Source organism: Eremomyces bilateralis (genome assembly GCF_010015585.1).
Source record: "Eremomyces bilateralis CBS 781.70 unplaced genomic scaffold P152scaffold_6, whole genome shotgun sequence".
Lineage (NCBI taxonomy): Eukaryota > Fungi > Ascomycota > Dothideomycetes > Eremomycetales > Eremomycetaceae > Eremomyces > Eremomyces bilateralis.
In genome coordinates, this window is record NW_022985072.1 from 1324079 (window position 1) to 1344104 (window position 20026).

Genomic DNA, 20026 nt, shown 5'->3' on the forward strand with positions numbered 1-20026 from the left:
CGGGCAGATATGATTCGACGGAGTCAATACCTAGTGTCTTTTGTTCAACCATGAAACCAGAAATTGTGCGACATAGAGTGTCACTTGTACTTAAGTTCGGTAGGTTCTGAATGACTTGAGAGTGAAAGTAGGTATTTAGACTTGATCCGAAATGGCGGCCGTTAAAAGTTCTAGTTGTTTTCACCAACCTCCAACTTGCTCATCACCTACGAAATGAGAACCTCCTGCGCAACGATATCCGCCGCTCTGCTTGATCCAGTGATAGCCCATGGGGCAGAGGCCCATCGTCTCCAATTTCCTCAACATCTCCTTCTCCTTTTCTCTGCGCTGTTCCTCCTTCCGCAACCGCTTCAGGATTTTCTCTCGCGCCTCAGCTGTAGCTGTGCGCTTGGCCTTTTGCAGCTTCTGATACTCCTCCTCCCGTTCCTTCTCTGCTTGCTTGTCCTTCTGCAGCTGCTCCCATACCTCATCGCTGACACCCGCATCTCGCTGAACTTCACGATCATGGCGTACCAGCTCCTTTATTTTCTCGGCTGGGGCATGTGATTCCGGAGGCAGGAGTTTCGGGTCCGTATCCTCAGCCTGATTGGTTGTTGAGACTGCCGAAGCGTTTGGCTGCACATTTGAAAACGATGCAGATTCGGTCAGGAGATCGCTGGCTAACGGGGATGGATCGGCAAACTGGCTGCGGCCTTCACGCTCCTTGATCATCGAGTTGAGCTCCGCCTCTACAGACACTTCCGATACAACCAGCTGGATCTTGGCGGCTGACTTCTGCGACCGCAGAGTTGTGTTGAAGACGTTCTTTGCCACGGTTTGCACGTCTCTCGCACTTGCCCAGTTAGCTTGCTTGGTGAGGTCTGAGAAACAGTGCTCCATCTTCTCCCGGAACTCGTCCGACGGCATCTCGAGCGAAGAAATGTCTAGGACGACGGCGGCGCTCTTCTTCAGCAGGATTGCCTTCTGCTTCTTGAAAAACTGCACCAGTAGCGCGACGCATTCGGGCGGCGTCAGGTTCCGGAAATCGACTACCTCGGAGAAGCGAGAGGTGAGACCGGGATTCGTCGACATGAGCCGATTGATGTCATTTTCGTAACCGGCGAGGATAATGACTACCTTCTTCGCATACTGGGGTTTGGTCGTTGAATCGGTCAGCTCGTCTACCGCTTCTTGGGCGAAGGCCCCGCCCGCGAGGCGGTACGCTTCGTCGACGAACAGAACCCTACCCAGTGATTTGTCCAGAAGCTGCTTGACCTTGGGGCCGGTTTGGCCAACATATTGTCCGATGAGGTCCGTCGCTGAGCACTCGACCACGTCGGCGCTGGCAAGGAATCCCATGTCGTAGAACACTTTGCCCATTTTCTTGGCTGTGGTCGTCTTTCCGGTTCCAGGCGGCCCGCGAAAGAGGAAGTTGAAGGGTATACCCTCTTTCATGTTTAGGCCCAGAGACCTTGTGACGCGGACCGTTTCCTGGTAGCCTTCCAGTCTGCGGACAATGTCCTCGCACCCGACTGTGCCTTCGAAGAGCTTCTTGGTGTTGGTTTCTGACCGTTCCGCGCGGTCAAAGTCCTTGTCAAAGTCAAGAGCCTCGAGGGTGCTCGCGGACTTTGTTTCGCCGCGGGAGAAGCGGGACTGATGCCGCCCCTTTGAAGCGTCGAGAAGGATGTCAATCTCGCCCGCGTTGCCGAAATTGGGCCGGTTACGCGCTCGATCGAGCATCTCCATTGCCACGTTTTTCGCTTGGTCGGTTGCATCGAAGCCCTGAGCTTTGAGCTTCAGGTCGAGAATCTTCCGAAGCTCAGCGTCGTTAAAATCATCAAAGATGAATGCCGATGCTAGTGGGAAACGCCTACTAAGCCCAGGATTGGCATTCTGGAACATCTTCTCCATTTGGTCTTTATAACCCAGAAGCAGAACGCATCTGTCGTCCCCTGGGACGCTTTGCACTTCGGCGACAAGAGTGTCGACGACGGTGGTCTTAAATGGATCAGATGTGGAACCGTGATCGCCCCCCGAGTGTAGGCCATAGGCTTCGTCAATGACCAACACTTTTCCCAGCGATGCAGCAAGGATTCCTTTTGTCTGTTTCTCAGATCCTCCGAGGATGGCGCCCACGAAATCGGACGGATTCTTTACGACGACTGTAATGTGTTAGCCTAGGAAACAAGATGCGCTTTCGTGACCCAAAGCAGAACCGCAGAGTGAGAGAGCAAAACCGACGTGGGCAACTTGCCTTCTCCTCTAGAGAGCAGTCCTAAGTCAACAAGAATCCCACCGTAAAGCTTTGCTACTGTGGTTTTGCCAGTTCCTGGGCTCCCCAGGAGCACTTTGTTGAGCGAATATTCGATCGGAGGCTGCTCCTCGAGCTCACGGACGTAGTTTTGCTGGATGGAGTCGACAAGAGCCGCTACTGCAGTTTTGACCGAGTCCAGCCCGATCATGGCTTTTAGCTTCTGCCACGGCTTGGACTTTTCGAGCGCACTCGACGGTTCCGGGCCGATCAGGTCCTCCTTAGTCAGGAGAAAGTCATCGGGATGATTGCCTACGCGTTGTTCTCGAAAGAGGCGACCTGACTGTCGACGAGTGACTTGAGCCAGAGCGTTCTGGACGGCTCGCGCATTGCCAAATCCCGCCTTACCCCTTCCGCGGCCGATTCTCCGGGAGACGATGCGGCAGTATAGTCCCTCTATTCCGTCTTCGCATTTCATCCTGCCAGAGTATTTCTTATGGAGGCTCAGCTCAAAAATATCGAGGAGCTCCTCGTCAGTGTAGTCGGTGAACTTCATTTCAATGGGAAAGCGACTGGGCAGGCCGGGATTGTGGGCGAAGACGCTTTCCATCTCTTTGTTATAGCCTGCAAGAACGAAAACCACCTTTCCCACAAGGTTTTCCACTTCCGGAAGAAGGTAGTCCAGCACCGCACCCCCACCGCCACTGTTACCGGAGGTCAGCTGATACGCTTCGTCGACGAACAGCACTCCTCCGCCGTCATTTTGCAACTCGTCGATAAGCTTCTTGCACTCAGATACCCCCCCGTGGGCAAGAGCTGAGCCTGTAGTCTCTTTAAAACACTGGCCCGGGATGACGCCAATCGAGCACAGGAATTGCGAGTAGAGACGCGCAACAGTTGTTTTCCCTATCGGAATATCAGCAACGCCGTTTGAAGGGCTAGGAACGTACCTGTCCCTGGATTTCCCAGCATCACGCAGTTGAAGCGTTCGGACGCCAGAGATGCATTCTGCCTCAGCATCGTGTCGACCTTAGTTTTGATGGCGAGGAACTCCTGCTTGACAACGTTCAGCCCAACCATGCCCATAAGGTCATCAAGAGCCTGGCTTGTAGCGCCCGACTGCTCCTTGAGCCACTTCCAGTCTTCCTCAGCAGAGTCAAGGGGATCTAATCGGCTTCTGTGCGTTTTAAGCTCCAGTCCTGCTGGATCACTCGCTTGCATGCCGCAGTTCTCCTTCGATATCCGCAACTTTGCTTTCTGTAGCCTCGCCGCCGTGGCTCGAAGCTCTGTGGCATCTCTCCGCTTCTGCGCCATATCCTTTTTCTCGTCCTCTTCCTCCTTCATGTACTGTATCTGTCGACGCTGATGGTCAATTTCGTCTTCGATCTGCACCAGCTCCTGAATATATGCCTCTTGGCGAGCAAGCCGCTTGCTCTCCAGCTCAAGATCTCGTTTTCGTTGCCGCTCTTTCTCCTGGTCTTCGCGACGACACTCGCGGCACCTTTCGTCCTTTTGGCTGCACCTGGTCCTCAGCTTGTGGTTCCTTTCGCAGGTTCGTTCTATGACGGCTGTACACTTTCTTTGGGAGTGGTCAGCGATCCTGTGGCATCTGAGCGGGCATTCGTGCACCCCACATGACAGCTTTGCTCCACTATACCATATTAGCTATACACTGTGAGGCGAATTCAGAGAGAGGATGGACTCGCCAAGGTTCAAAGCAGCCGCCGTCGGGGCAGTGCTGCTCGAAATCGAGAGGCATCTGCAGGATGGCCTCCCTCTCCGGGTGCCGGACGCAGTGCACCGGAAGCCCATCGTACAGGTGCCCACCCTCTTTCAGCAAATTGAAAAATGGAATCCACGCGTCTTTGCCTCTTCTAGCGCTCATGAACGTGTTCATATTCCCAATCATAATGATACAGCAGCGAGCTCGAGACAGCAGCACGTTGAGTCTTTCGGGCGCCGACATGAAGCCAATATCTCCGCTAGAGTTGCTTCTAGTTAGGCTCGCGACAATGATGTCACTCTCCTCACCCTGGTAGTTGTCTAGAATGAATTAGAAGCGAAGAAGCGAATTGTAACAATGCTTACCGATGGTGGATAGCCGAAGGGGCTGCTTGTCGACCTTTGATGCCGCTTGCGTCATCAGACCCGCCCGGATCAGATCGTGGGCGTCAAGATCGTTGAGTATGGGGTTGTTTTCTTCGACGAGCTTATCTCTCAAAAGCCGCAGCTGGCCGAGATACGGCGTCAAGAGAGCTATCCTGTCCGTCGTGTAGCCCTGCTGGCCCAAGTACGCGACGACCTTGAGCACCATGTCGGCCTCGAAGACGTTTTGCTTGCTCGAGACCACAGACGGGTCTCTGCGATCGACCAGCTCGTCGACTCCGACTTCCAGATTTTCGTGGTGCACGAAGATTACTCGGTTGCGAATCCCGTCGATGGATGGGCGATCAGCGGTCTTTGGGTCATCTAGTAAGTCGGGATACGTGAGTGCGCGAGGGAATGCCGAAATAGTCGGATGCATGCGGTGCTGCTTGCGTAGTGTGGTGTGCGGGTGACCCTGCAGTATCAGTCTCTCGAACAGCGACCTGTTCAGGTCGTAACCAAGGCCCTTTTCCACGGACAGCTCGTAATTGTTGATCTTTGGGCGGAGCTGCTTGTGGTCTCCAATCAGCACTAACTGCTTCACTGTCGGAGCGAGCGCTGTGAGGATGTGACACTCAAGAATCTCGCCGGCTTCCTCGACCAACACCATATCCGGCTTTGCAGCGCGGATAAGCTTGTTGTACATGGCGGCAGCAGTGGTAGTGCACGCGATGACCCTTTTCGAGTTGAGAACCTGGACCTTGTGCTCGTTGAAGAGCTCGCTCAATCTTTCTTGGTTGCGGTCGAGCCTCTGAACGATGATCTGGACGGACTCGGCGCGCTCTGAAATCATCGCCTTAGTCCATTTTGATTGCAGGTTCTGCCGTTCGGCGGGAGCAATGGTCCAAATCGTTGTGTCGGTCACTCGTTCTCCTAGAATTCCAGCGTCTAGACCTTTGATCCAGCGGCTATACAGGTAGTCCGGTCCGATTTCTCTTCCCCTCCTTCCCACCCTCTTCCACTGGGTACTTTCCGCTGGAAGCGTAAAGGTTTCGTGGAAGCGTTCAAAGTCTTCGGAAAACTCCAGGTACTCCATGACGCCGGAAAAAGAAATTTGAAATTGCTGGTAATTATCCCAGGCCTGTGCGAGCGCTCCCTGTATGAGGCGCCGTTCGGTCTTCAACTCATTGATGACAGCCCACGAACTTTGAGACGGCCTATGCCGCCCCTTTTGGTTTGTCAAGAGAAGAGGAGCCGTTCTAGTAGTATGCTTCGAACCGAGTCGAACCATGGCCTCGTCGGGGATCCCAACGTCCTGAAGCTCCTCAAGGAACTGGTCAAGGGCATGGTTAGTATAGCTGATGACCATGAATTTCTGATCCGTGTATTTGAAGAGGTACTTCATGATTTGCGACCCTATGAAGGATTTTCCGGTGCCGGGCGGACCTTGAATAATCGACACTGGCGTCGACAAAGCGTTGAGAAAGGAACTGCACTGTGAGTGATCCATAGTTGTTGTGCTACCGATTCTGATAATCTTGTCGTCGGAAAATTCGACAGCACGCAGCTTAGAGACAAGGGCCTGTAACTTAGGGCTGAATTCGAACTCGAAGTCTTTAGACGTAGGGTCGAGGAGCCGTTCCTCAAGAGGAAGATTGCTGATGTCCTTGATTCCCTCCAGTACTGGTTGGTAAGCGAAGACGGGGGTACCAACAACAACGAACTGAAGATCTTCAAATGATTTGAGGGCCACCAGCGATTTTTCCAGCGCTCGGCTATCCGTGAACTGCAGCTGGACGACCGGAGGAGAGCGTACGAGCGAAGCGATGTTCCGGTCCACGAATGCGAAGCCGTAAATGACCGGTCCCCGACACAGCGCACCGAACGCCTGGTGCTTGAGAAAGTTCTTGTTGCCGTCCAAAAATCGTTCCCGAGCGGAGGGCTCCATCTTCTTTAGCGACTCGAGGCCGCTGAAACATTTCAGAGACAACGAGCACCTTTTTGCTCTGGCTTCGTCTCCAGGGTCAAGGTTCACCGGAACCAGCTTCCCGAGTCGATGGGCGCTCAGTTTTCCTTTCCCCTTTCCGGTTGCGCTCTGTAAATCCTCTCGGAGCTCGGCCAGCATGTCTTCTCGAAGGAGACGGAACTGATTGTCAAGATGCACCCCGGCTCGCTCTGCGGGCTCGGAATCAAAAGCCTCGTTTACGAGGCGATAAAACGGCTTCGTCGTCGAAAGAAATTCGTCACTGGTCGGGAAGATATCGATGCGTCGAAAGTCGGCAAAGTCGTTATCGTGGCGTCCTCCTGGGGACTCCGCCGAGGCGGCCAAGGCTGCTGGAACGGACCGCAATTGCACGGCCTTTTGGATCTTGTATCCGAACTCGCGGGTCTCCTGTGACGCCGTCTCCAGTAAGCGTCCGTTCTTGATGACTGCCTGGACATCATTGAGCAGGTCGATTTCGAGCTTCGCGGGAAACAAGACAACCTCGTGGACCAGCCACGCAAACGGTCGAAGGCTATCCTCCGAGAGCTGGTGGTTCAGGAACAGGCCAACTAGCGCGTTCCAGACGGTCGGTGGATGAACGACGGCGATCAGAACCTGTAGGAGAAACTGTCCATCCGCCAAAAGCTTCACTTCCGGATCGGAGAAGTAGTTCAGGAGGGGAAGCGTGTGAGTCGTTATAAATTTGAGGTTTATGTCGGCTCGCACGGAGTTTCCGATAGCTTCCATTCCTGAAGGGCTCGATACTAATAGCTCGACGCAGACTCTTGGAGGATTTTTACACGGAACGGCTTCGAGAAACAGCCTTGCGTTTGCAGGCGTGTTTATGGTCCGCCGACCGTGGATCACGTCGTGGAAGAGGCTTAGCAGCTTTCGAACGCGAGTAGGTTCTTCGAGAGTAGCCATTCTTCGTAAGCAATTCGTCGTCGATTGGAAGACGATTCGTCGTCGAAATCCGAAGCAGGATCTGAGCGATATTTGTACTCTGCCTTTCTGGATTGATAGCAGAAGGTAGAGCCGTAGAGGTGAAGGGGGCGCGGCAAAGGTGACCCAGGCCAGTGGATATGGAACTGCAGTGTAACACAAGATGTACTGCCATTCGCACAGAACCTGGAAAGACGCAGCAGCCGTTGACCGGTCAGAATAATGCCAACAACGCGGCAGCAAACGAACGCAAAGGATGTAAGGTATAACTCTTGACTGTTAGCCTGATGAAGCCCAGAGGAGGATCCAAACTTTCTTTCAATGTTCCATAGCCACGATCATCATGCTAGGCCAGTACAGAAGAGGACCAGGCGGGAGGAACTGGCGTACATCGGCGCCGAAAAAGGTGGAAACTCCATCTCCGCCTTATGGGACGCTGTTGAAGTCCATAGAAGTGAAAGATCTGGATGGGGAGTCGACATCTTTCAGTCAAACGGCTACCATCACAGATAGCCGTCTCGTTGCCTCTTACAACTGGGTCGACGGGAATACAGTAGAACCAACCATTCTCGTGCCAGGTAGGAACAGAGTTTATCACTGTGGAACAGACTTACAAGGCTACAGGGAAGCCACCGCGGTGGACACCACTCACGGAGGCCATGAATCTCGCTCAGGACTCCGGGGAGTATTTTCGAGACAAGAACGCTGCTCGGTACCCCAAGCACCCGATGGAGCCGGCAGTTCTGGCCCTCCTCGCGACCGACCCGGCAGTTCGAACTAAGCTCGACGTTATCGGGTGCGGAAGCACGATCGGGAACCTGCTGCGATTCGTTCGTGGGAAAGACAAGCCGTTTCGTATGCTCGTCGAGTTGGTTCAGGACACCGTCTTCTTCATCCGGAGGGAAAACTCCCCAACCGAGCTCCTTCATGACGTCTACGGATACGGTCACACGTTTCCGGAAGTGTATACGAGCTGGGAGCCCGACGTCAAGGGATCTGCATCGCACCAGAGGCTGGTTCGGTACTCGTTCGGAGGGCTTCAGCTTATCGTGAGGTTTGAGGGAGATGGATACCTTGCAAAGTCCCCATCGTCGTCCGAGGCATCCCAAGACGCCAGCGTGGACGACCTCATCTCGGGTCTTCCGGTGGCCGCAAACATCTCAGAGAAGGTATCATCGGGAACCAAGTTGAAGGTCCAGCGCGCGGGCGAAGTGGTAGACCAGGACTTCATCTTCGACCTCAAGACTCGAAGTGTTAATAAAAAGAACGACCAAGACACATTGGGAGAAGAGCTTCCTCGGATGTGGGTTTCGCAGATTCCCAACTTCATCCTCGCCTATCACACTCGTGGAGTCTTTCATGACATCGAAGTCAGCGATGTGCATCAGGACGTCGAGGAATGGGAGAAGACTCATAACCAGCAACTGTCCAAGCTGGCGGCTTTGATCCACCGAATCATCGTCGAAGTTCGCGGACGACCAGACGGAAAACTGGAGCTATGCAATGACGGCTCCGGCGAGTTGGAATTTCGAGAACAGCGATCAGAAGCCGGCGACGCGTTGTCGGTCGAAACCAAAGCTCTGTGGGTGAAGGACGTTGATTCTGACGAACCTGATATCGTTTGGGCGGCAGATGATGACTACACTGCGTGTACAGAGTCCTGCGGGTACTGCGGCCAATGCACCTATTGAACGGCTATAAGTAATAATATTTTTCGCCTTGTACGCCGATTACCGTAGCTTCCAATAAGAACACGAAGTAGAATCATGGACAATGGCATCTCGGTATTATCTCGTGCTTACTCTTTACTCCTTGAGGGGAGTTGCAACTCCGGCCCAGAGATCGTATATAACCTGGCTAGGAGAGGAAGCATGCCGCAAACACCGGCCACAGCTCTTAGATGCCAGGACCTAGGAAGATATCATGATAGTATAGTATAGTCAGCGCGGCAGCGTATCTCATAATAGAGGTATTTGAATGAACGTGTTCGTTCTGGGGGTTCCCAAACAGCAACATAAGATGGAGACATTCCTGTGGATCAGCTTCAACTTTTGCGTACTCTCCACGACTGACTTATGGGCAAGGAACGAAGGACTCCCATCGAAACAGTACCAAAAAATTACCGAAAACATCGCCGGATCCAGAACGATGGTTAGGGGGTGGATAATCAAGTAAAAGACTCAGAAGTAAGAAGTGTGAAAGTGAAATCCGCATGTAGCACCTCATTAGTAGCCGGCACTAACAAGGCGACTAAGCAGCCCGGATAGCGACCCCGACAATCGAGACTCGGGGCCCTCGGGGCCCTCCCGTGCAGCCAGTAGGATTGGCGTTGATACGCATCCAGAACTAAACTCGAACTAAACCATCGAACTCCAAACATGGAAAATTAGAACCCCATCAGCTAGTTAGTTTCCCCTAAAAATTAGCCACACCCCACAATCGAACAAATCCACCGCCGATACACGTGTAACGCGCAGCGGTAGCCCACTCTGCCCCTCCGAAGTCGAAGCCGGCGTGTCGAGCGGAGGTGGAGTGACGTCTCCCGGTCACGGCGACGCTTGGGGGGAGCTGGGAGTGGGGACCTGATTAGGCGATTTCGGGCGAATGGGGGAGGATATATAAAGATCATGCGATGTCCGGAACTTGGTTGCGCGTAGCGAATTTGGTGAATTAACTTAATTATTGATGTCTAAGAATCGAAATTTAATATACGAAGCACTATCCACAGTGAGTACGGGTCGTTTTGAAGTTTATGGAGGGAATTGGCGGTATATCCGACTAACTGGTTACAGCTCCCAGTATCTTCAACAACCTAAGTACCTATCACCATGTCAAAACTCCTTGAAGGCAAGGTAAGCCACCATTCCATCCCATCCCATCCCATCCCATCCATCCCCCTTACGAACCCCAACCCCCCTCCCCTTTCCCTCCTCCTCCCATCACCGATCACCTAACCCTCCCTAGGTCGCCATCATCACCGGCTCCGGCGGCGGCCTCGGCGCCACCATCGCCACCACCTTCCTCACTCACGGCGCCTCCGTCGTTCTCTCTGACATCTCCACCACGCGCCTCTCCGACAAGCTCGCGTCCCTCTCCGCCCTCGGGCCCGTCCACGCGGTCACCACAGACATCACCTCCGAAGCTTCCGTGGCAGCGCTCTTCTCGGCCGCGAAAGAGAAGTTCGGACGGGTGGATATCCTCGTGAATAACGCGGGGGTGATGGATAAGTTCGACCCGGTGGCGGAGCTGGAGAAGGAGTTGTGGGATCGGGTGATCGGGGCGAATTTGACGGGGACGTTCCTGTGTAGTCGTGCGGCGGTGCGGGAGATGTTAGGAGATGTCGACGCAGAGGAGGCGGTGGTGGAGGAGACGAGGGGGGAGGGGATGCCGGCGCCGGCGCCGCCGACACGGGGGGTGATTTTGAATATCGGGTCGGTGGCGGGAGTGCGGGGCGGGAGCGGGGGAGCGGCGTATACGGCGAGTAAGCATGGAGTGATTGGGTTGACGAAGAATACGGCGGCGGCGTACGCGAGGAGGGGGATTCGGTGTAATGCGATTTTGCCCGGGGGGATGGCAACGAATATCAGCGATTCACTGGCGAAGGGGATTAATACGGAGGGGTTTGGACTGGTGCAGAAGACAATGGCGGTGGGGGCACCGTTGTGTGAGTTAGGGGATGTGGCAGAGTTATGTGCATGGTTGTGTGGTGGGAGTCGGGTGGTAAATGGAGCGGTGGTGGCAGCGGATGGGGGGTGGACGGCAGCGTAGGGTGGAGATAGGGATGAAGATGAAGGGTTGGAGGAGGGGGTAGATGGATTTGTTGTCATGTATAGAAACTTGTTCTATTAGGGCGCTGGTACACCGGTTATGAAAGACTTGAGCGGCAGAATCGTTCGGAAGGAAAGGGGTATTTAGGAGCGCGGGTACATATTCAATCAGACCAAATGCCTTATGATGCCAGGGACCTTTCTTCAAGAAGATTCATTCGTAGCGTCAAAGACCGGTGCGAACTCAAAGCTCTGCCTCTTCGATCCGCTAGTCGCTCTACAGATGAATTAGTACTGATGGTTGGACGAATAACAGATGAGACAACATACTTTCGGATGACCCTCTCCATCGCATCCAATCCTCGTGCCAACACATCCATCTTCGGCCCATACGACAGCCGAACATAGTGGTGACACGTACTATCAAAGAGATCTCGTCGCTTCGCCGGATTCAGATCGAAGAAAATGCCCGGGACAACGATGACCTTCGCCTCGAGGCACGCTTCGAAGAAGTTGAGGCCGTCGTTGATGGCTTCCGGCAGCTCGGACAAGTTCAACCAGATGTAGAACGTACTGGAGACGGTCAGTACTTCCCAACGGAAAAAAGGAGGGTCGGGTACCTGTTCGGGACGTAGGCGAGATCGAATCCCATGTTGCGCAACCGCATCACCACGTAGTCCCGCTTATCCCGGAAATGCTTCTGCAACGCCACCATCTCGCACCGCACCCGATCCGGCTCCAACATCGCAACCGCTGCCTCCTGAAACGGAACATTCGTCCCGCCGTCCAGATACGACCCACACGATCCGATTGCCTTAATGAACTCCTTCGGCCCCAGAATCCACGCCACCCGCCACCCCGGCAGCCGAAACCGCTTCGTCAGACCATCGATAATCAACACATCGTCGGCATTCACATCCACGATGTTGTCGGCCGCCGAGATGACAGTGCCGTCGCAACCAGAGGTGTAGTTATACCCGCCGTAGAACTCATCCATGATCAATGTCGCCCGCCCGCGGCAGATCCCCTGGATCTCCTGCAGCTCGTCGGACGGCATGACCATGCCGGTGGGATTGCGCGGATTGGACGTGAGGATGACAGAGGTGCCGCGGGCGATCTCGTGGGCGATGGTCTCGGCACTGATGTGATAGCGGTCGTCCTCGGCCAGCGGGATGGGGAGGGCGGAGAAGTTGCGGAAGAGGGAGAGCATCTCGTTGTAGGCGGTATAGTCCGGGATGAAGAAGCCTAGGTAGGCGTTGCCGAGGACGGCGGCGATGCGGATGAGGCCGGCGCGTCCGCCGGGGACGATGGCGACGTTCTCCCAGGTGTATTGGCTGGGTTTGCCTTGGCGATGGTGGGCATTGTAGAGATGAGCGACGGCGTCGCGGAGGGGTCTGATGCCGGCGGTGGGGCCATATTCGCGGCCGCTGACGCTGATGGGGATGGATTCGGGACGCTTGAAGCAGCCTTCGATATCGTCTTCCACTTCGGGAGCGCCTTGACCGAGATTTGCCCAGGCATGCGGTTCGTCGAGGTAGCCGTGGTCGTAGGCTCTTTCGCTCGTCCAGACCACGCCGGTCGAGGCACGAGACGGATCGAGGCCGGCATGGTGTTTGGGGGATTCGTGATGTTCTCTGAAAAGACGATGGACGATTGAGGATTGTTCTAGTGAATGGTAAGTTGTCTGACTGGGGTTTAGATTGTAGATGTTAATATCCGGAAGGCTTTAGAATCGAGTAGTTCAATTGATGTTACAGGGGGTGTAGCGGGCAAGAATGGATTACAACGTGGATATAGATTGCAGTTCATGGGTTCCCGTACACCGAATGTAGGTATTACTGCTCATGGGTAGCTATCTCGCAGAAGGCCAAGGCGAGCGATGGGGAGCCGGGCTGGCATGGCTGGGCCTTGGCAATGCTTCGCTTTCGATCCTCGAGGGTTTTGATATGTATTGTAGCAAGATGTTCGCGTGGATGGACTAAAAGAAAAAGAACTGCGATAGGAAGAAGCTGACGGTCAAAGTCGTATTCACACGCTTACCATTGTTAGAGTTTGTCCTTGCTAGTGACATGCGCCGCAAGGTAGAGGACATGGACTCTGTAGCGGTATGAGACATGTTGAACGGCGAAATCAATGTCTGGATATATGATACTGAGAGTGTAAGAAAGAAGGAAAAGTTTAGGGAATAATCTGATTGCTAGATGACGACGTTGGACATCTGAAAGAAAAATGACACAGGATTATAAGGACGACGGTGGATGCTGCCAACCGGGTAGGGCCGCCAAAGCGTTTATAACGTTACTGTCGGGAGACCGAAATGCTAACTGATCATCATTTACCTAATCGTCTGGGTACTGGCTCTTAGCAGTAAATATATTGCTTTTCTTTGTTCTTGATTGTACCAAATGGACGGTAGCGAGGGAAGGTAGCGAGGGAAGGTAGCGAGGGAAAGTATGCACCGAGGAGAGGAAATGGGAGGGGAGCACCCCACAGTTGCATGACATGCCGCTACCAGTCTGAGGTGGGAAAACCAGCTTCTGGATTCGTCAGGATGGTGATACTCCCCCCGTGATCGGGTATTTGCAGCGATGAAAGATGCTAATTCGGTGCAGCGGAAGCGGAGAGAATGGGCATGCAGCCTGACTGGAAGGATTTATCGATTCTGGGATAAGTACCCGAAGCATGTGCTGGTTCCGTCCAACGCGTCAATCGAGGTCGAATGTAGGATATTAGGAGGATCGGAGGGATTTGATTTGGTAAAAAATGGAACACAATGCCCTGGAATCGATATATGAAGTGGAGACGAGACTGGTCGTCCCATGTATCGTGAAGGTATTTTAAGGGTTGAAAGAAGCGGAGTTGAAGTCGAAGGGACGATGACTGACGCTGAGGGAGCGGTGTGGCCTGAATGCCTCAGGTTGCATTTTGTTGCGTTGGCCGATGTCCGATACGAGCGACAACAATGTTATGGTACTCCCGTATGGTATCATTTCATCCTCCATCCTCCATCCTCCATCTTCAATCAACAAGATCGTTTCAAGATACCTAATCCTGTTTATCAAGAACCCCGATTCGGTGGTGGAGAACCCTGGAAAGCCCGTCCAGACTCCAGAAACCCGGAAACTCGGTATCAAATGCCACTGGAAACTGTGGGATATTGTTAGCTGGACCCCTAAGACGCCCCCCCTGAAAGCCCCGATTCCCCCAATTCCCTCGATTTTCTCCCCCCGACCGGCGGATAGCCGCCCCTTAAAGCTATTAAACCCCCCTCAACCCTCGTCCGCGTTCCATTCTTCGTTTTCTTTCCCTTTTTCTCGCCCAAAAACCCGTAATTCCCTTACCCACATCTTCACCGAAGAACTCTAAGTGATCACCATATCCGTGACCGCGACCCAGCTATCCCTAACCTCTCGACGTCTATACTACACTTAACAGATAATATCCATTTCGTTTTTCGAGTCGTCATCTCGAGGGGCAATTCACTCGGGTCTGTCAACCATGGACATGGCTCCAGTCCGCCCGCCTCCCGCCATCACCACCGCCAACAATTCCCTCCCTCGCGGACGCGCGCCCAAAGACCCCAATGCGCAGACCTTCACGTTCCAATGCAACGCCCTCGCCGACCTAGAGAACACCCTGCGAGCATACCTCTCCCATCCGCCGGGCCAGCCGGAGCACAGCACCTGCGAATTGACTGTGTACGGCACCGCGTCGTTCGACGTGCATCTCTCGCGGAACGCCCACTTCCAGCCGGGCCCGGTTGCCGACAACTTCGACGCGAGCATCACCATGCAGGATGCCCTCGACGCGAATCAGCACCCCACCGAGGCCATGAACAAGCAGAGGGCCATTGCGAAGGCCTGCGTGGAGGCGGTGCAGCGTGTGGATGGGTTTCGGTATAGCTTCCATAACAAATGGAAGAGCGGGGAGGACAACGCGCATCGCTTTTCGTATTACTGTAATGATTCATTTCTCAATAAGGATCGCGTCGCGAATGGTAAGGCCGGTACGCAAGGTACGTGTTGTGACATGATCCGTATTGGAACATGGTTTTACTAATCCAAGCTGCAGGAAAAAGAGCGACCAAGCCGGTCTATGACTGTAAAGGAGTGTTGGCGGTCAAGTTCTCGTCCGCCCAACAAAGTCTTACGGTGGTATATCGACATATTCCATTACACGAAACCTATGAAGAACGCGCTCCGATCCCCCGGAAAGATTCGAAGAGGCGGACGGTATGGGAACAGAAGAACCCCGAGAAGTATGTGTGTTCTCACAATATTTCGAACCCTACTTACTAATTTATAGTAGGGTACGCGGCGGCACACTTCCTCGACAATCCACCGGAGGAGCAGTCGAAGTCAATGGTGAGAACCACTCGGAAGTCCGCGCGGCGAAGAAGCGAAAACGAAACACCATCGCCGCGTCCAAGCCATCTAGTACCGCCGAAGCCGATCTTCGACAAGAGAGCCTCTACTCCCTCCTCGAACTGATCCGCACCGACAAGGACGAAGTCCCCGGTACGCCGTCTCAAGAGAAGGAGCAGATTCCCCCCCCTACCTCCGACAACCCGAACGGCAACCCTAACCCCAACCCGACGAACAACTTCGATCCCGTTCTCCAGGCGCAAGCCTCCAATCGGATCGTCTTCGTCGACGGGGACAAGTCGAAACGACCAAAGATCAGCTGCGGCGTCTGTCGAGGGAAGAAGAGTCGCTGCGACGGCGCCCGCCCCACCTGCGGTCCCTGTGCAAAGCGATCCCTCGCCTGCCATTACTCCGACCCTCCATCCGACCACCCCCCCCAACCCGTCCACAACGGCCACCCTCCCGTCCACACCCCGCACACCCCCTCCTTCGCCCAAGGTCAAGCCCACACCCACGCGCAAGTGCAAGCCCAAGTGCAAGCTCAAGTGCAAGCTCAACAAGCCCAACTCACCACCACGACGCAAGAAAACCAAGACCTTAAATCCGCCCTCCAAGACCTCCGCAACGAGATGAAATCCCTCCAAGAACAGCTCTCCACCTCCCAAGACAAAATCAAGCAACTCGAAACCGACAAGTCCAACTCCCAGGCCGAATCCGCCGCCGCCCAAGCCGCTGCGCAACAAGCCGCGCAGGCCCAAGCCCAGGCCCAGGCTCAGGCCCAAGCCCAAGCCCAAGCCCAGGCCCAAGCCGCCCAGCGCGAACGCACCCGCACCCCCCAACAACCCCAACAATTCCCACAATCCGTCCCCCGCACCCAACAACATCAACCCCAACGCCAACCCCCGCCGCAGTTTTCCCAGCAATTCTCCGCCCAGGCCGTCGACGCTAGCCACTCCGGCCACGGGAACCACGGGGTTAATAACGTCGCGCCGGTGGCGGGGCATGGGGTGGGTGCGGTGGGGGCCCATGGGGTGAGTGGGGTGGGGAGCGGGCACGGGGTGAATGGGGCCCATCGGCAGCCATTTGGGTCGGCGGCGGGGGTGGGAACGCAAGCGCCGGGGGGACAGGCGTATGGGGGGGCGTATAACGCGGGTGTTGGGCAGAGTAAGTTCCTCCCCGCTCTCTTTCCATTCCCCCTGATTTCTTTGATAACCTGATTACTGACGTGTGATGTGGGCAGACGCCGCGCAGGTGCGGGGCGATATATACGGGCAGCAGATGCGGTGGCAGAGCTCGTATGGGTATCCGGCGCCGACGCCGCAGAACGGAGATCCGAATATGTGGAATTCGTCAAGGATGAATCATTCGATGATGCGGTGAGTCTAGGAGGACGAGGGAGAAGGGGAATCTCACGACTTCATGATATGAGCTCGACGACGGCGGATCGATATCCGGAAGACTGGGTGCTATTGGGCGGAATCCGGTGGGCTTGTTTGGTTCGTGTATTTGTTTTTCGTATTGGTATGATATCCCCTTTCGTTCGCTACATGGAGGATTGGGTCGGATACAGATGCTTTGACCGGGCGATTATTATTCCTGCTCGGCGTCTCGAGCGGTACTTTCTCTCTGGACGGGGTTTTGTTTTCAGGGGCAAGAGCGGGATTTTTTCATGAATGAGTGGCCATACCATACCGCACGACGGATAAACGATTTACGGCTGACTGTGTTCATCTGGTGCTGCTGTTTTTTACCGCTTCTCGAGTAACATCGAGTCGAAACTGGGATGGGTCGAAAGGGACGTATATATGTTGGCGAAGCACTTTTGTAATTCACGGAAGATTGGGGATTGCGAGATTCATTGTTTTGAGAATCAGAATTTGATCTGATCGGTGGCTTTGAGGGCCGGATATGACTTGTACCTGTTGCGCCATTGTTTAGCCATGTTCGGGTATGCCACTGAAATCCCAGAACCCAAACCAGTAACGCCATCGTATGCAACTCCATTTCCAACTTCGATCGGCCATCCCCTCACTTTCGCTTATGCGAATAATCCCTCAGAATCCCTATCATATGCGTATTCGTCTGCCGCCCCCCCCTCGCCGCCTTCCTCTTCCTCTCCCGCGGCGCCACCACCTGCACCACCTTCTTCGCCGTCGTCGGCTTCAACCCTGCCGCTTCCAACTTCTCCCGCACCTCCTCCCCGTTCGCCGGCAACTTCACCGCGTCCCACATCCCCCGAAACGCCTCGTCCACCGGATGCCGCAGGCTCGCGTCGTCCAACCACACCTTCTTCGGCGCGTTGTCTTTCTTGTTGCGCACGACTAGCACCGCACCCTGGGCTGCCAGCGACTCGATCGCCGCCGGCGCGCCCGGCCACCCGTCTTTCAGATCTTTGACCAAGATGCCAACGGCGGTGGACTGTTTCTGGAGGAGGGCGAGCAGCTGCTCCTGGGAGCGGACGCCGTATTTGGAGCGGAACTCAAAGGAACCCTTGCCGGCGAGGCCGTCGCGGGAGTAGAGGACGCGGGGGTCCTCAAGGAGGGCGCGGCGGAGGGCACCGCGGAGTTGGCGGAGGTCGTCAGAGTGGTCGAGGGAGAGGTAGGCGACGATGGAGTCGAAGGTGAGGGGGCGGTCTTTTTCTTTGAGGTAGTCGATGGCGTAGGCGACGTTCATGAAGAGGCGGGAGCCGAGGGTGGCGGCGGAGGAGGTGAGTTGGGCCATGGCGATGGGAGGAAGGGTTGATAGAGGGGTGAGTCCGCCGGGGAGATGGATTCTTAGGAGTGAGAAGGCATGGATTGGATTCAGCCGGCTCAAGGGAGGGCCAATATTGAAATTTGAGAGATGAGAATTTATGGGAGATGTATTGGGAACAGAGAAGTCCCAAGTCCTCGAACAAAGAGTCAAGAATCAAGTGATGGAGGACGAAGGGAGTTGAAGTTAATTGAAGTGAGATCACGTGATCCTCTTTGAGCTTCTTCCTCTCCTAAGCTCAAGTGACCGCATTCGTTGATTTCGTTCATTCATCAACTGCACCACTCACCACCGCAACACTTAGAAGTTTACTTCATTTCTCCCTTCTCCACATTCATTTCGCCCTTTCTTATAATCAAATCCTCCATTCAACCCCTCCCGAACATGGTATAACAATCAGGCACTTGCTTTTCACTTCCACAGCAGTCATGGCGGCGGCTGTGGTGGACATCCCCTACATCGCCGCGTCTTTCCAAGTCCCGGAGCCAACCCTTCAATCCCTTTTGGAGAACCCGACGGCCGACCTAGTGGCATCATTGCTCAACCAGATTCAGAGCAGAGCGCGTGAATATGATGCTCTCAAGTCCGAGAAGCTGAGGTCGGAGGTGGAGTTGGAGAATGCCATTCGGAGCGGCGAGACGCGCGCAAAGTCGCTGAAGGCTTCGGTGGATAAGACATTGAAAGATGTGGAGGAACTCAGGAACCAGTTGAATGAGGAGCGTACGTGTTTGGGATTTTCGTGGTGTTTAAGGCTTGCTCGAAACTAAATATGGGGATAGAAAACAAACGCGCCGCAATCGAGTCGGAGTACGAAAAGTTCAAGGTCTCGAACTCGTCATCGGATTCGAAGATCCAGATCCTCGAGTCCCAAATCGAGTCGCTGAAAGCATCCAAAACCGAGACCGCCTCTGTCCTCGAGTCGAAATCGACGGCATATGACAAGCTCGCCGAAGAACTCACGGGGCAGCAACAAAAGGTTGTCGCGCTGAGACGAGAGGTATCCGCGCTGGAAGAGAAGATCCAATCCGCCGAAAACGCCGCGATCAGCACCAAGTTCCGCGAACAGTCCCTGCAGCAGGAAGTGGGCCTCCTCAAGAAGAACAACGAATACTACGACAGCGAACTCAAGACCCGCGCGGCCGAACACAGCAAATTCCGAAAAGAGAAGGGCGCACGCATTGCAGAGCTTCAACGGGAGCGAGATGAAACCTCGCAACAACTCGATTCGTTGAGGCACATCGAGAAGACGCTCCGAAATCAGCTGGATGAGATCACGCGGAAGGCGGAAGATGCTTTCTCGAAGATCCAGCAGCTGCAAGAGGCCGAGACCAAGGCGGAGGAATCGTTCCGGGTGGAGTTGGAGACCGTGAAACGCATGGCCGAGCTACATCGTCAACGCGCGGAGACGGACCGGAAACAGCTACAGCACGTCCAAGCAAGTTTTGAGAAAACCAAGGAAGATGCGGCCGATGAGATTGGACAACTGCAGTCGGAGTTGGACACCGAGCGAACCGAGAAAGAGGGGGCAGAGGAAAAGATCGCAGAGCTGGAGGAGCAGATCGAACATCTCCAATCCGAAGTTCGCCCACCGCCGTCCGCAAGATCTATTCCTGGTACGCCTCGTCGTTCGATGAATGGCTTGTTTGAAATGGGGACCCCGCGCGGAGGTTCTCCTGGAAGCGCTCGCGGCAAGGGTGGTCTGACACTCACCCAAGTTTACAACGACTACTCCAAAGTTAAGGCAGAGCTTGACGGCGAACGCCGACAGAGTCAAAAACTGCGTACCGATATGGACGAGATGATCAACGCGTTGGAGAATAAGCAGCCAGAGATGGACGAGGTGCGGATCGAGAATGATCGCAACAAGGCTGAGCTCGCGTCGATGAGTACCTTGCTCGACGAA

At 54.6% G+C, this 20026-nt stretch overlaps 6 protein-coding genes across 6 annotated transcripts; 3 read left to right on the forward strand and 3 right to left on the reverse strand.

Moving 5' to 3' along the window:
* Nucleotides 1–103: 103 nt before the first annotated feature.
* P152DRAFT_506767 (P-loop containing nucleoside triphosphate hydrolase protein) lies at nucleotides 104–7223 on the reverse strand (the record flags this gene model as incomplete). The annotated part of the gene is made up of 6 exons (XM_033682496.1): nucleotides 104–2141; nucleotides 2234–3136; nucleotides 3181–3881; nucleotides 3937–4273; nucleotides 4319–4818; nucleotides 4855–7223. The coding sequence occupies 6 exons, from the start codon at nucleotides 7221–7223 to the stop codon at nucleotides 181–183; spliced, it is 6771 nt and encodes a 2256-aa protein (XP_033535667.1). The 3' UTR covers nucleotides 104–180.
* A 361-nt stretch (nucleotides 7224–7584) lies between these two features.
* On the forward strand, nucleotides 7585–9295 carry P152DRAFT_501877 (geranylgeranyl pyrophosphate synthetase; the record flags this gene model as incomplete). Its single annotated transcript, XM_033682326.1, has 2 exons — nucleotides 7585–7819; nucleotides 7866–9295. 2 exons carry the CDS (start codon nucleotides 7585–7587, stop codon nucleotides 8930–8932), a joined length of 1302 nt encoding a protein of 433 aa, XP_033535668.1. The 3' UTR covers nucleotides 8933–9295.
* A 310-nt stretch (nucleotides 9296–9605) lies between these two features.
* On the forward strand, nucleotides 9606–11386 carry P152DRAFT_506768 (dehydrogenase with different specificitie). Its single transcript, XM_033682497.1, has 3 exons — nucleotides 9606–9968; nucleotides 10034–10093; nucleotides 10206–11386. The coding sequence occupies exons 2-3, from the start codon at nucleotides 10070–10072 to the stop codon at nucleotides 11007–11009; spliced, it is 828 nt and encodes a 275-aa protein (XP_033535669.1). The 5' UTR covers nucleotides 9606–9968; nucleotides 10034–10069; the 3' UTR covers nucleotides 11010–11386.
* P152DRAFT_472811 (PLP-dependent transferase) lies at nucleotides 11213–13124 on the reverse strand (the record flags this gene model as incomplete). Its single annotated transcript, XM_033681182.1, has 4 exons — nucleotides 11213–11285; nucleotides 11339–11581; nucleotides 11629–12673; nucleotides 13049–13124. The coding sequence occupies 4 exons, from the start codon at nucleotides 13122–13124 to the stop codon at nucleotides 11213–11215; spliced, it is 1437 nt and encodes a 478-aa protein (XP_033535670.1).
* A 1087-nt stretch (nucleotides 13125–14211) lies between these two features.
* P152DRAFT_302350 (uncharacterized protein) lies at nucleotides 14212–17076 on the forward strand. Its single transcript, XM_033675091.1, has 4 exons — nucleotides 14212–15023; nucleotides 15080–15266; nucleotides 15314–16536; nucleotides 16613–17076. The coding sequence occupies exons 1-4, from the start codon at nucleotides 14507–14509 to the stop codon at nucleotides 16750–16752; spliced, it is 2067 nt and encodes a 688-aa protein (XP_033535671.1). The 5' UTR covers nucleotides 14212–14506; the 3' UTR covers nucleotides 16753–17076.
* A 130-nt stretch (nucleotides 17077–17206) lies between these two features.
* On the reverse strand, nucleotides 17207–18105 carry P152DRAFT_457402 (uncharacterized protein). The gene has a single exon (XM_033679219.1). The coding sequence runs from the start codon at nucleotides 18091–18093 to the stop codon at nucleotides 17401–17403; it is 693 nt and encodes a 230-aa protein (XP_033535672.1). The 5' UTR covers nucleotides 18094–18105; the 3' UTR covers nucleotides 17207–17400.
* Nucleotides 18106–20026: the final 1921 nt, after the last annotated feature.